At 41.7% G+C, this 12333-nt stretch overlaps 1 protein-coding gene across 5 annotated transcripts in view; it reads right to left on the reverse strand.

Annotated features, from left to right (window-relative positions):
- SKAP2 (src kinase associated phosphoprotein 2) overlaps positions 1–12333 on the reverse strand; it is a 180678-nt gene that overhangs the window by 11219 nt on the left and 157126 nt on the right. For all 5 annotated transcript variants that reach the window (XM_045052528.1, XM_045052526.1, XM_006929265.5 and 2 more), the window contains exons 10-11: positions 9485–9562; positions 3323–3435 (exon numbers count right to left, since the gene is read on the reverse strand). In XM_045052528.1, the coding sequence (XP_044908463.1) occupies positions 3323–3435; positions 9485–9562 (191 nt within the window). The remainder of the gene's footprint in view (positions 1–3322; positions 3436–9484; positions 9563–12333) is intronic.

Genomic DNA, 12333 nt, shown 5'->3' on the forward strand with positions numbered 1-12333 from the left:
TTTTTTAAATTTTTTTTTCAAGATTTATTTATTTTTGGGACAGAGAGAGACAGAGCATGAACGGGGGAGGGGCAGAGAGAGAGGGAGACACAGAATCGGAAACAGGCTCCAGGCTCTGAGCCATCAGCCCAGAGCCTGACGCGGGGCTCGAACTCACGGACTGCGAGATCGTGACCTGGCTGAAGTCGGACGCTTAACCGACTGCGCCACCCAGGTGCCCCAATGCTGGCGATTTCTATGCTAAGTGTACTTTAAAAAAAAATCTCTCTCTCCACCTGGATCTAGAAACAAGTCCTTCTGAGGAATTCTTCATCATATATATATATAACAATATATAGATCTACCTTAATCTAGAAACAAGTCCTTTTGAGCACTTTTTCACTCTCTTCTAAGAGCCTGAGTTCTGAATTTACAGTAGTCTTTTTTAAAAATTTTTTTCTACATTTTACTTATTTTTGAGAGAGAGAGAGAGAGAGAGAGAGAGAGAGAGAGAGAAACAGAGCACAAGTGGGGGAGAGGCAGAGAGAGAGGGAGACATGGAATCCGAAGCAGGCTCCAGGCTCTGAGCTGTCAGCACAGAGCCCGACGTGGGGCTCAAACTCACGAACTGTGAGATCACAACCTGAGCCGAAGTCAGACGCTCAACCGACTGAGCCACCCAGGCGCCCCTGAATTTACAGTAGTCTTAAGCATTCAAATTGCTGTCATTCCCATGAAAATGAATTTATGATATTGCTTTATGGTCTATTTTGGCCAAAGTTTTGGTAAAAACTGGAAGACCAAGCCAATAAGAAATTATTAGAGTCTCCAAAGATTCCTCTCTGAAACTGTTCCCCCCAAATCGCTAAGTGCAAGTCTTCAGAAACATATACTGACTCCCAAAGCAATTTGAAAACCAATAGCCAAGATGTCCACTAACGGCCCCAAATTTGTCCAAATTCCATCCAGGGAGAGCTAAGCGTCCTTTCTTTTCACCCTCACCAAGATTTACCTGGTTGTTTCTACCAGCTCCGCAGTGGGATATAAATACTGGCATTAAATCATTCCGCCAATAGCAATAATGCGCTGGCGAACAATGTCTAGCCTCTTTCCAAAACCAAAATGAGCTCTAGGAGGCCTCTCGTGAAATCATGCTGCCCATGGAACTTCACGCCTTGTGAAGGGCTGAGAGAGGAATTATTTTTGGTAGGCACATGCCCAAATAATAGCATTTAGAAATTTTAGATGGCGGTATACTCTTCCTTTGAGCCGGACCACCGCTAACCTTAGCTCTATGACCAGGCTTCACACATAAAATTACAATCTCCACAAAACAGGTTTGGGAGAACAGAAAGTGCCTTCCCTGGGATTCCAGAAGTGTGACATACACCTATGACGCTACCTTTACTTTCATAATAACAGAAAGTAATTTTCGGAGGCAATGGGAATGCTACTTGTTTGACAGCCTGCCCCGGAGGTCGCTACTCTGAGGTTTTCAGCCACAAAGACAGCATGAGTCATAAAGAAGGCTTTAAGGGCAGACCCACATGGCTTTTAGAAGTTTCGCATTTTACCATAATAATATAACGACTCCATGCCGTTTATCCCTATAATTTGGAATTCCTGGTAGAAGCCAATCAACCTTTTATTTTATACGCAACTGCAGCTCAGCTGGCAAAAGAAACTGCGAGCTAAGTACGTTTGGGCAATAATTCCAAGAGACTTTCTTGAACTGAAATGAATCACTTCGGTTTCTATGTTAAGTAATTAACTCAAAAAAAAAAAGTGTTATCTTAATTCAGGACAATGAAATGCTCAATAATCTTGTAATGCTTCATCCAAGAGTTGGTTATCTATAGCTTCTAAGAACTAAACCTGTATTTCTTTAAAAAACAAAAAACAAACATACTAAGGAACAGAGGACGAAGAAAGATGAGAAGTCTTAGCTTTGGGCACCTCAACTAGCAACGATCATGGCTGCTTATATTTACTTGTTAAATATCTTCCCCCAGTGACCTACAAGTGCTTCTGTAGTATTCCTTTTGGATTCCTGGTGCTTAGCACAGGCCCTCGCACATTGGGGATGCTTTAGGACAGTTTCAAATTACACACGAGGGAGGAAAGAAGGAAGGAAGATGCACGAGAGAGAAGTAGACAGCCTTGGTCTGGGAGTCAAGGCGCCTGGTTAAGTCCTGGTTCTGGCCCCTTCTCGACCCAAGTTCCCTTATCTGTAAAACCAAGAATAAGTGGATGATCATCATGCAGATTCCTCATTCAAATGTTCTATGATTTCCTAGGTTATGATTTTATCCACCAGCCATCTTTTGTTACGTTCAATAAACGACCTTATTTCCAAATCTCTTCTGTATCTAGCAAGCCATATTATCTTTCGGGAAAGTACAAAATATTTCTCTAATCAAGAAACCACATTAAACTTCTAGACTTATGATTTATAGAACATCTCCCTACTTACATTTAACTAGTTTTCATACATCATTTGTTTCTAGAATAGCTTCATAAAGTAGACTGAGCAAGTTTTTTAATCCCTATATTACAGCAGGGAAAGTTAAATATGAAAATTAAGGCAGCTCGCACACATCACCACTATAAGAAACATGACTTTTAGATCTAAGGACAGAAAGATTTTGAGTCATCCAGTATCTTAAGAGGCAGAGACACTGATTTGAGTCATCCAGTATCTTAAGAGGCAGAGAGAGAGAGAGACAGAGAGAGAGAGAGATTTTATATATATGTGTGTGTATGTGTATATATATATATATAGAGAGAGAGAGGTGAGTTCATAGCAACAGACTCTGTCATTACGTTTACAAATACAACTATGTTAAATTGTTAAAAATTACCTAAACCTATCTGAATAGAAAAAACATCGCTTTTAAATTGTCGGAACACCAATGTATTTACATAAAGATGAAAAACTCCTACTATAAACAGTGTTTCCAGTAGTGAATGGCAGACAAAATCAGAATAAGCACACAGAAGAATAAAAAGGAAGAGGAAAGAAAAACATAATAAATAACCTAATACCTCACAATGTTAACTTTCACATAAGTATATTGTTTCTGGAGAAGGCAGGGTATGGATGTGAGCCAAAGGCTGAAGTGATAGGTAAACACACTGCTAAGTTGAATCCTGTTATCTGATTGTGTTTAAAATTTGATTATATTTCACTTGACAAAATAATTAATTATTGTGAACTCCCAATTGTTAACAAGGACCTAGAGGAATTCCAATTGGCATTTTTCCCCAGTGTTGTAAACCCAGATGCAGAAGAATCTAGCTTTGTATTCACCCTTTACGGTTGTCAGCTGGGGTGTCTCCTTACCTTGCTGAGAATGTAAATCACATCACCACGTTTAAATGACAACTCATCAGAAAGAGCTCCTGTGCAGTCCCACAAACCCTGGTAAAAATTAGCATAATCAGTGCTTTTATCTCCTAGGAAGAAGAGAGAGAAAACATGAGTTAGAGCTTTCATGTAATGGGTCCTTGCTTAAACGTGAACCAGTAGAGACGAAAGGGCCTCTCACCACCAAAACAATCTAAAAAAATTCCGTCCTGATTCAAAGAACATTTGATTGCCCTTACATACAAATCCCACTTCTTCGAATTGTATAATTATTAGACCTTCTTTAAAGAAAGATCTCATTGTGAACGTCTCTTTTCTCTCTCCCCCTTTCTTGTTTTATCCAAAGCCTGTGATTGCCATGTGCTCTCATCAAGCCAGCACCTAAAAGTTCCTTCCCATTTATTTTTTACAATGGACCTAAACCCACTCGCAACATGTTTTGAAGGTGAATCAGCCACACCACATGATGAGCAAGTATCCATGACACGTGGTAAACACACTGTGAAACAACCACCTTACGGAATTTCCAAAAATTCCAAAAGAATAAAAAGAGAGAGAGAGAGAGAGAGAGAAAGGGAGGGAGGGAGAGAAAATTTGGGGACACTTCATAAACAATAATAAAGAATAATAAAGGAGTCAGTAGGGCATAGAAATAACTCAAACTCGGCAACGATTTTTTTTAAAAAAATTCTAAAATCTACAGCTGGTTAGAGGAAGAGGGTAAAGTGGAAATAACACAGAGGGTAATTCCAGCTCTTATCTTTGGGGACTTTTGTACCGAAAGCCTCTCCCAAAAGTTATTTCTAACATATTTTAGCAACTTTGAAATTGCCAAAGCTGAAGCTGCATTTTTCAAGATTTCTGTCAGCCCTAGTTTAGGACATTACGCTCTGAATAAACATGCAACATACACTGCAGTTACCAGCTCATCCTTCTAACGGCATAAGCACAATGGATGTGATGTGCTCAAACTGCCATACAGACCATTAACTGATTGATTATTTAGCGCTCTCCGCTCTGTAATACCACAATAAACCGGGTAATAAATGCTTTGTCACTTATACAATGTGGGTCTCTTGAAACACAGCACAGAGTTAAATACACTGGATGCTTTTGTTACACTGAGAACTGTTTCCTGTTTTTAATTTCATGATAATTGAGTTTTGATGAGTTAACGCAAAAAGAATGCAAGCGATATCAATAAGATGTCCGTGTATTCACTAACCAGGCAGAACGTATACGTGTTGACAACTTCCATCATTGGAATGTCAGCTCTGAATTCTGAGGGGATAGCTGCGGGGACGCATGCTGCGTCAGGCCTGTCATCCTAGTTTTGTTATATGGCTCTCAAACAGCAGGCTTCTTGGCAATTCCAACACAACTCCTCACGTGAGCGGGTCTTCTGGGTATTCGTCCTATATCGCGTGGTTTGTGATTTACACAAAGTGCTAAGTTTGTCAGAAGTCTTCAAACTTCTAATATCCGAAACGTTTTTTTCGAGCCAAAGAGAAAATCTGAGGAGCGTGGAGTGTGACCATTTAGGAAGATGATACTTCTCGATTAAGCTTGAAGAAAATAAACAGTGGCTAGAACGTGCCACCTTGCAAAATCCTACTCAAGTTTTTTCTCCTGTTTTCTAAAAATTCCCGGGGGCGGGGGGGGGGTGGGAGGGGGAAGGGAGGGAGAGAAAACGGGAGGAGGTGTGAAAGGAAGGAGGGAGGAAGGGAGGGGAACAGAGAGAGACAGACTCCGCACTGACCTCTCCACTCCAGCATTGGAGCACTCGTCACCGACACCAGCAGGCATGTATACAAGCCCGGGGATCCAACCAAGAACTAACAATGCTCCTGGCTACCCTTCATTACATTTCCCCCCACAAAGCAATTTATTAAGTAAATTCTATGAATGGACACTAGAGGGCACTCCGGCCGGACAGATCACTCCAAACATTGTCAATTTTTTCTTTTAGAAAGAATTACTTAATAATAAAGTGACTGATTTCCTTTAAAAACCACTTATTTAGACAAATAGAGATTTGAAAGTTGAGACATTCTAGCCCGATTAAATCAACTGCTAAATGGGTCAAATGTTGCGCCCCAAGCAGTCCGTCAGTGTCAGTTTAAAAGTCAAGGAATTAGAGCAAAGAGAGGATGACATCATTTCACATGCAAGGCCCTCCCCCACAGTCGCCGGCCAGGAGGTAAGAGGATGTAAATGGCTGGCTTCCCCGGCCCAGGCTCCTGTGTGTTCCCAATGTTGCTCAGCCTGAGGCTTGATCCAAAAAGGTTAAAGAAACAAAACTTGGGCTAAAACGAGGGAAGTTTTGGCTGAGCTCGAGCGTCCCAGCGCGTCCCCAGCTGCCCAGCCTGCTGCCGGCTCCTCCTTTTTCAGATATTCTCACGACGGTTTTTCATTCAATAGATTTTCAAGAGGTGGGGGAAGAAAGAAGGCAAAGAAAAGTATATGGTGATTTCTAACACATAATCCTTATCACTTTGGGGTCTCTCTTCCCCTCGATGCGCTTGGTGAAACTCCCATTAACACTAATGGGAGTTACAGGAGCACATGAGGGGAAGGGAGACCCCCACCGTGTGCAAGATGCATTTCTCCCTAGATGTGCATCATGAGCATTTCATTAAATCTCACTGCTGTAAAGAGGCAACAGAGCTAGCTACTTGGCAATACTGGGGAAAAGATGCATTTTCTACTGTGGTTTCGATAATCTTGATGATGATGTTACCCAAAGACCAACCTCATTTCTGTGTCCCATATGTGAGCTCTGTTAAAGAATAATGAGTTGTTTATGTCACATGGCTATACACACATACAATTTACTATTCTATCTGTTTCAGAATGCAATAGTAGGTATAAAGCAGAAGAACCACAACTAACGAGAAGACCTGGTGATAAAAATTTATTAGCCTTAGTCTCCTCAGGAAAGTAACATTAAAATTCTTGGTATGAATTTTATTTAAAAAAAATTTTTTTTTAATGTTTTATTTATTTTTGAGAGACAGAAAACAGAGACAGAGTGCGAGTAGGGGAGGGGCAGAGAGAGAGGGAGACACAGAATCCGAAGCAGGCTCCGGGCTTTGAGCTGTCAGCACAGAGCCTGACGCGGGGCTCGAACCCGTGAACTGTGAGATCATGACCTGAGCCAAAGTCGGGCACTCAATCAACTGAGCCACCCAGGTGCCCCGGTATGAATTTCAGATATAAAAATTAGGAATTGCTTTATTCCTTTGAGAGCAGTGAGCTTCTCTGGTTTACTTTTCACTATTTTAAGTTTTGAAATTTTAAGTATGGCTAACCATCCTCAAAAAATTACGCACGGGTCTAGCCTCAGAAGCACAGTGAGTTCACACAAGAGTTAGCATTGTTCACCTATACACCGAAAAATAATCCGTGTAAAATACGTTTTTAAAAAACAAAAATGTAATGCCACAGATCATCCCACATTCTGAATACAAGTAAGTCTCTTTAGTTGTTATCACTGCATGGATTAATCTTCCCGCATCATGATCTATGTTTTCAAAATGACAAAAAACCTCACCTCATTATGTTTCCTGTCCTGAGAGGCATGAATGGTTAAAAAGAGAAGGTAAAGACAGAAAAAACAACCATTCTAAATTAGCCAGCCTCTGAAGGATTCAAACAATACACTTGTTCTTGCTTTTTCCAACATTCAAAAACAGATCATTGGGCAATAACAGAATCATTAGGAAAAATAGGCTAAACATTGGAGATACTTACAAGAACAAAAAAGGATTTTAAAAATACGATGGCAGTGGCTGAAACATACAATATGTAAGGTAATGAAAAATCTCTTCTTGAGCAGTCATTTAAAAACGATTTCAGAAAGATAAGCAAATTCTACAGTGTTCAAAAAAATCAGGGGCGCCTGTTGGTTAAGCCTCCGACTTCGGCTCAGGTCATGATTGTGTCGTTCGTGAGTTCGAGCCCCGCTTCGGGCTCTGTGCTGACAGCTCGGAGCCTGGAGCCTGCTTCTGATTCTGTGTCTCCCTCTCTCTCTGCCTCTCCTTTGCTTGTGCCCTGCCTCCCCCTCTCTCTCAGAAATAAATAAACATTAAAAATATTTGAAAAAAATCAAATGGAGTCATTTTGTACATATATATAAACATGCAAGACGTGCAAGCTTGAACATAAAAGAACGTATAAGAAATACAGGATTATGTTGTTTATGTATTTCGCTTTAGTCTGAATTTTTTTCTCCTTTTTTAAGTAAAATCGCTCAATGTGAAAAATATATAACATTCTTGAGTAAGGTTAGAAGTTCACGTCATGTGATGCTCGGCAAGATAGTAATACCCTTGTCAACCCACTGCCCTGCACAGCAAACAAACTTCTAGTGTTACATCTTTGACAGCCCAAAGAGAGCAAAGGTCACTGCTATGCAAAAGCATTAAAACTGTTGCTTGAAAAGAATTTCATGTCACTAAAGATAAGAATTATTGCAGTGCTTTACAGCGATTGCACGGAAAGCTAGATCGACTTAGTGCATTCCTTTGAAGAAAAACGGACTTTTTTCTTCCTTCCCTCAAAGGCAAACATTTGGGAGATGGGTACTTTAAAAGGGTTTTTGAAAAATACAACTGCTTGCAAGCCAGAACGCTTCTATTTGTGGAAGGGATACCTACATGTGTCTACTTCTACACCTGCACTGAAGAAAACACAAACACAAACAAAAACCCTTCGTGCTTTCGGCAGAAGCTCTCGATACATCCTAAAACGCATATACTTAAATTACCACTGTGGATCATCCTCAAGGCCTCGCTCAGTCTTAGGATTTTATAGCTGCCTTTTACAGGACCAGAGGGCTAACATCGAATGACTTCGTCCTCACTTCCTTTCTGAAAAAAGCAAACCAAACCTTCTGCAGCAGCCCGCTCCCGCTTTCCTGTCCAGGTCCGGAAGTCAGGCCTCTGTTTCCTTTCCGCGTGTCATGGTAGGAAGGACTCGGGAGAGCTACTTCCTGAACACACACTTCCTGTCCACCCTGCCTCTGACAGCTGGCAAGAGTGATGTATGAATGTATCAGAGAAGGGAAGGTGACCCTCAACTATAGCTCTGTGCAGGACACGGGATGATATGGCAGACCTTGCCCCAGCTGACATGTGGCTACGAGGAGGTGTAAAAGTCCTGATAAGAAGGCATCCCCTCTCTTCTTTCCGCGTAAAATAATTGCTGGTTTATCAAAGCTAACCTCATGCTTGCCCTCCAGATATGGTTTATCTCCTGCTATTTGGAAATAACAACCCGCAAAAAAAAAAAAAAAAAAAAAAAAGTCGCCCATATCATGTGATCTTGTACACAGCATGTGTGGTTATTTTTCCCGGCTCAGTCATAATTAGTACTTGGGGCCATGTGCCAAGTGGAAATGGATAAGGGGAATATCCTTCCTAGCCTTCTAGGCCATCAGTGTCCTTTTCCAATTTTTAAACCGCTGTCACCGGACTCTGGCATTTCTTACCCAATTCATTTGCTTTCTGTGTTAATCATATGCAATGAAGATATGCATGGCCAACATTTAAACAGGCTGCAGATCAATTAGCGGTCTTAAGTTTATCTGATTTTTATCAAAGAAGACAGAGCTGCGGGTCGATTGTCAGAGCCTGTGTCAAGTTGACCTTTTCAGAGATGTCTACATTGCCAGTCCCCTGGGCAACTTGTTGTCCCCTGTTGGTCTCTGAATGGCAGAAGTCTGTTCTGCTCAAGCACAAAGTATACACAGATGTCTATATTACATTCTTATAGGTTTGACAGCAACTGCATGTTGTATCTATAAACTGTCCTTTAGCAGTGACACTTCCTCAATGATGATAAGCTAATTTATGCAACTAAATCTCCTTTGTGCAGAAATGAAAGCTAATTGAGTCATTACAAAGTAATTCAGGAAGGAATACCTTGTATAAATTGGCTTACTTTATAAATCCTTCTCAAGTGGTTTTCATGCATCCTAAATGGGACTAAGCAGCTTATCCGCCCTAAGATACCCAGATCGAAGCAGCCAACTTCGGGGGAGTTGGGTAAACCCTCTCTAGAGCTGTAAGAAAAGTGACGAAAGGGAAAGTGAACAAGACCAAAAGAAGCTTCCCAAGAAGCTTCACGATTCAGTACCTGTGGCGGGGAGAGCACTGTCCTGACTCGTCTTCCTTTGGTCCTCCACGTTTGCGGGAGCACTGTCCTCTTCCTCTTCTGTAAGCAAACAACAGAAACGGCACGCTGAAGGGTTTCCTCAGAAATAACAAGACAGTACTCACCCCATTTTACGAGCAAAACTGAAAGTTCACGACGCATAAATATTCCTCCTCAAAGAATGAAACCGCTCAACATTCACATTCCTTTGTCAATAATCTAAAGCTGAACAAACAAACCTCTAGCTAGTTGCACATAGCGACCTTACCAGTTGGCTTGATAAAATTTCAGATACGTGCTGATGCCTCACAGATTTTGTTTCGCATACTGGAAAGTCCTCTGGAACACTCTTAAATCCAGACCAGCCCCGAAATCCAGTAAAGTAACGCCCAGCCCTATATGGACAGACCACATTATACCGAGGCAGGATAAAACCACGGTCCCTAAACCATCAGTAGAACACAGGGAAAATGTGTGATATCAAATACAGTTAACCTATAAGTCATTTGTTGAGTATCAGACCCTTCATGTTTTCTCCCTTGGTCTTCATGGGAGAATACCAAACGGATCCACCCCCTTCAGGACAATTCCCCCCAAATCATACTGTGGATCTACTATGTGTCATAGACCATAGCAGATGCTAAGATTTCACAGACAGTTTTAAATCCTCATTTTACAGAGGAGTAAACTGAGGTTCAAAAAGCTAAAGACACTGCCACTGTTTATGATTCCAACTCAGGCCTGTGATCATAATGTCCATGTGCTTTGTCCTGCATATATTCTGGGCCTTAGCTTTGTTATTCCCACCCTTTCCTATCACATTCATTCCCCCGCTTATAGGAAGAAAGAGGAGAAGACTAAATGAGAAGAGTTCTAAACAGAGTCAATAGACTTTCATTATTTTACATTGAAGAAACATTTATTATATGACCACTTTCCTCACCTAAGGATTTATATACACTTTAGAGATATTTAAGGCGGGATGTATGAACAAAATGCATGCCCGAGAAAAACTGTGTTCAAAAGAATCCTAATTTCAAGAAAAATAAAAAACATTAAAGCAAAGTATGCAAAATAGGTAAACACAGCCATTATGGCTATTAAATAATCCATTGAGTATTAACTACCTGTAAGAGACAGCTTCTACCAGGGAGGCAAAGAGAGTAGGGAACTTCTGCCCTCGGGAAGCTGAGAGCCTACAGGGCACAGAAGACAGTAGTACCTGAAGGAGAATGGGATGAGGGACACAAAACCTGACACGTGAGACACGAGGAACTGAAGGAACACAGACTAGAAACCCACCCAAGTGGGGAATACCACGAAGGCTCTGAGGGATGGAGAAAATTTGAATGGAGAGAGATGGGGAGGAGGAAATTTCTAGACAGAGGGAGAGTCATAAGCAAAACAACAAAGCTCAGTACTATCCATTTGGCTAAAGAACGCAGTACTCAAAGGGGAAGAACAGGATGGGAGAGAAGGCTAGTAGTTTGGGCCAGCTGTTGAAGGGCCATGAACATTGGCTATGGACTTTAGACCTTGATTTGGTAGGCAGTAAGAGCCCCCGAAGACTTTTGAGCAGAGAAAGGGCAGAACTAACACTATGCTTGTGGAATGGTCATCTGGTCCCACGGTCCCAGAGGGCCTGAAGGAGGGCATGGGGGGAGAGAGACCACGTAGAGTCTGGCTAAAGGGGAAGGAAGTCCTAACTGAAGGACAGAGGAAATGCAAGGAGCCGGTTATGAGAGGAAAAGGAACTAGAATCGATAAGCTTTGTGCCTGCCTGGATGTGGAGGGCTAAGGGAAGAAGAGCAACCAAGGACGACACAAGTTGTGAGCTTAGTCGGCAGAGAAATGGGAACACACCATTCCTAAGAAAAGAATAGCCAAGATAAGCTATTTTGCCAAGGGCACACGGGAGCCGCGTGAGAGATTGAAGGCACCGGTGGGGCAACCCAGAGGAACCGTCCAGGGGCAACTGGAAGGCTTCGCAAGTTTGCATCTACAGGGGAGTAGACGCAAAGTTAGGAGGCTCATGCAAACGTTACAGTGGTGACTCAGAAAATTCACCATTTAACTCAGGCTTGAGGGTTACTGTACTTCTAAAACAAACCTACAACTGCTTTGAATTTCTGCAACTCAACTCAAACAAAATAAGGAGAGCTCCAAAAGAAGGGAACAGCTGGAAATATCTGGCACTTTATACACATTAAGTTGACCGCAGTGTCGGCAATTTAATATGAGTCCGTCGGAGAGCACTTAATACACGGAAGGACTAATAAAAAAAAGAAATCAAATACCAAATCCTGTCTCTTTTCTCTTCAACAACAGTTATCTTACTTGTGCCAAACCTCAAGGCCTCCTGATTGTAAATGGTTTATTAGGGTGTTTTCATATACAAGTTTTACAGACATTTGGCCCAACCGACTTATTTTATAGATGGTTAATGTTTGCAAAGGAGAAGGAGAAAACTTTACTTATTTGTCATACTTTCTCTTTCCTCAGGGCTCCCTCTCCTCCAAGCTGGTCACAAATCAGACAGTTGAGTAAAGTCAAAAGTCAAAAGTCTTGACCCCAAGTCAAAAAAAAGCCTTAAGCACAACAATATAGGAAGCACTTCTTTCTTAAGAAGACATTATGGGAGGGGCGCCTGGGTGGCTCAGTCCTTTGAGTGTCCCACTTTGGCTCATGATCTCGCTCGAGCCCCACGTTGGGCTCTGTGCTGACAGCTCAGAGCCTGGAGCCTGCTTCAGGTTCTGTGTCTCCCTCTCTCTCTGCCCCTTCCCTGCTCATTCTCTGTCTCTCTCTCTCAAAATAAATAAACGTTAAAAAAA

This window comes from Felis catus, chromosome A2 (genome assembly GCF_018350175.1).
Source record: "Felis catus isolate Fca126 chromosome A2, F.catus_Fca126_mat1.0, whole genome shotgun sequence".
NCBI classification, from domain to species: domain Eukaryota; kingdom Metazoa; phylum Chordata; class Mammalia; order Carnivora; family Felidae; genus Felis; species Felis catus.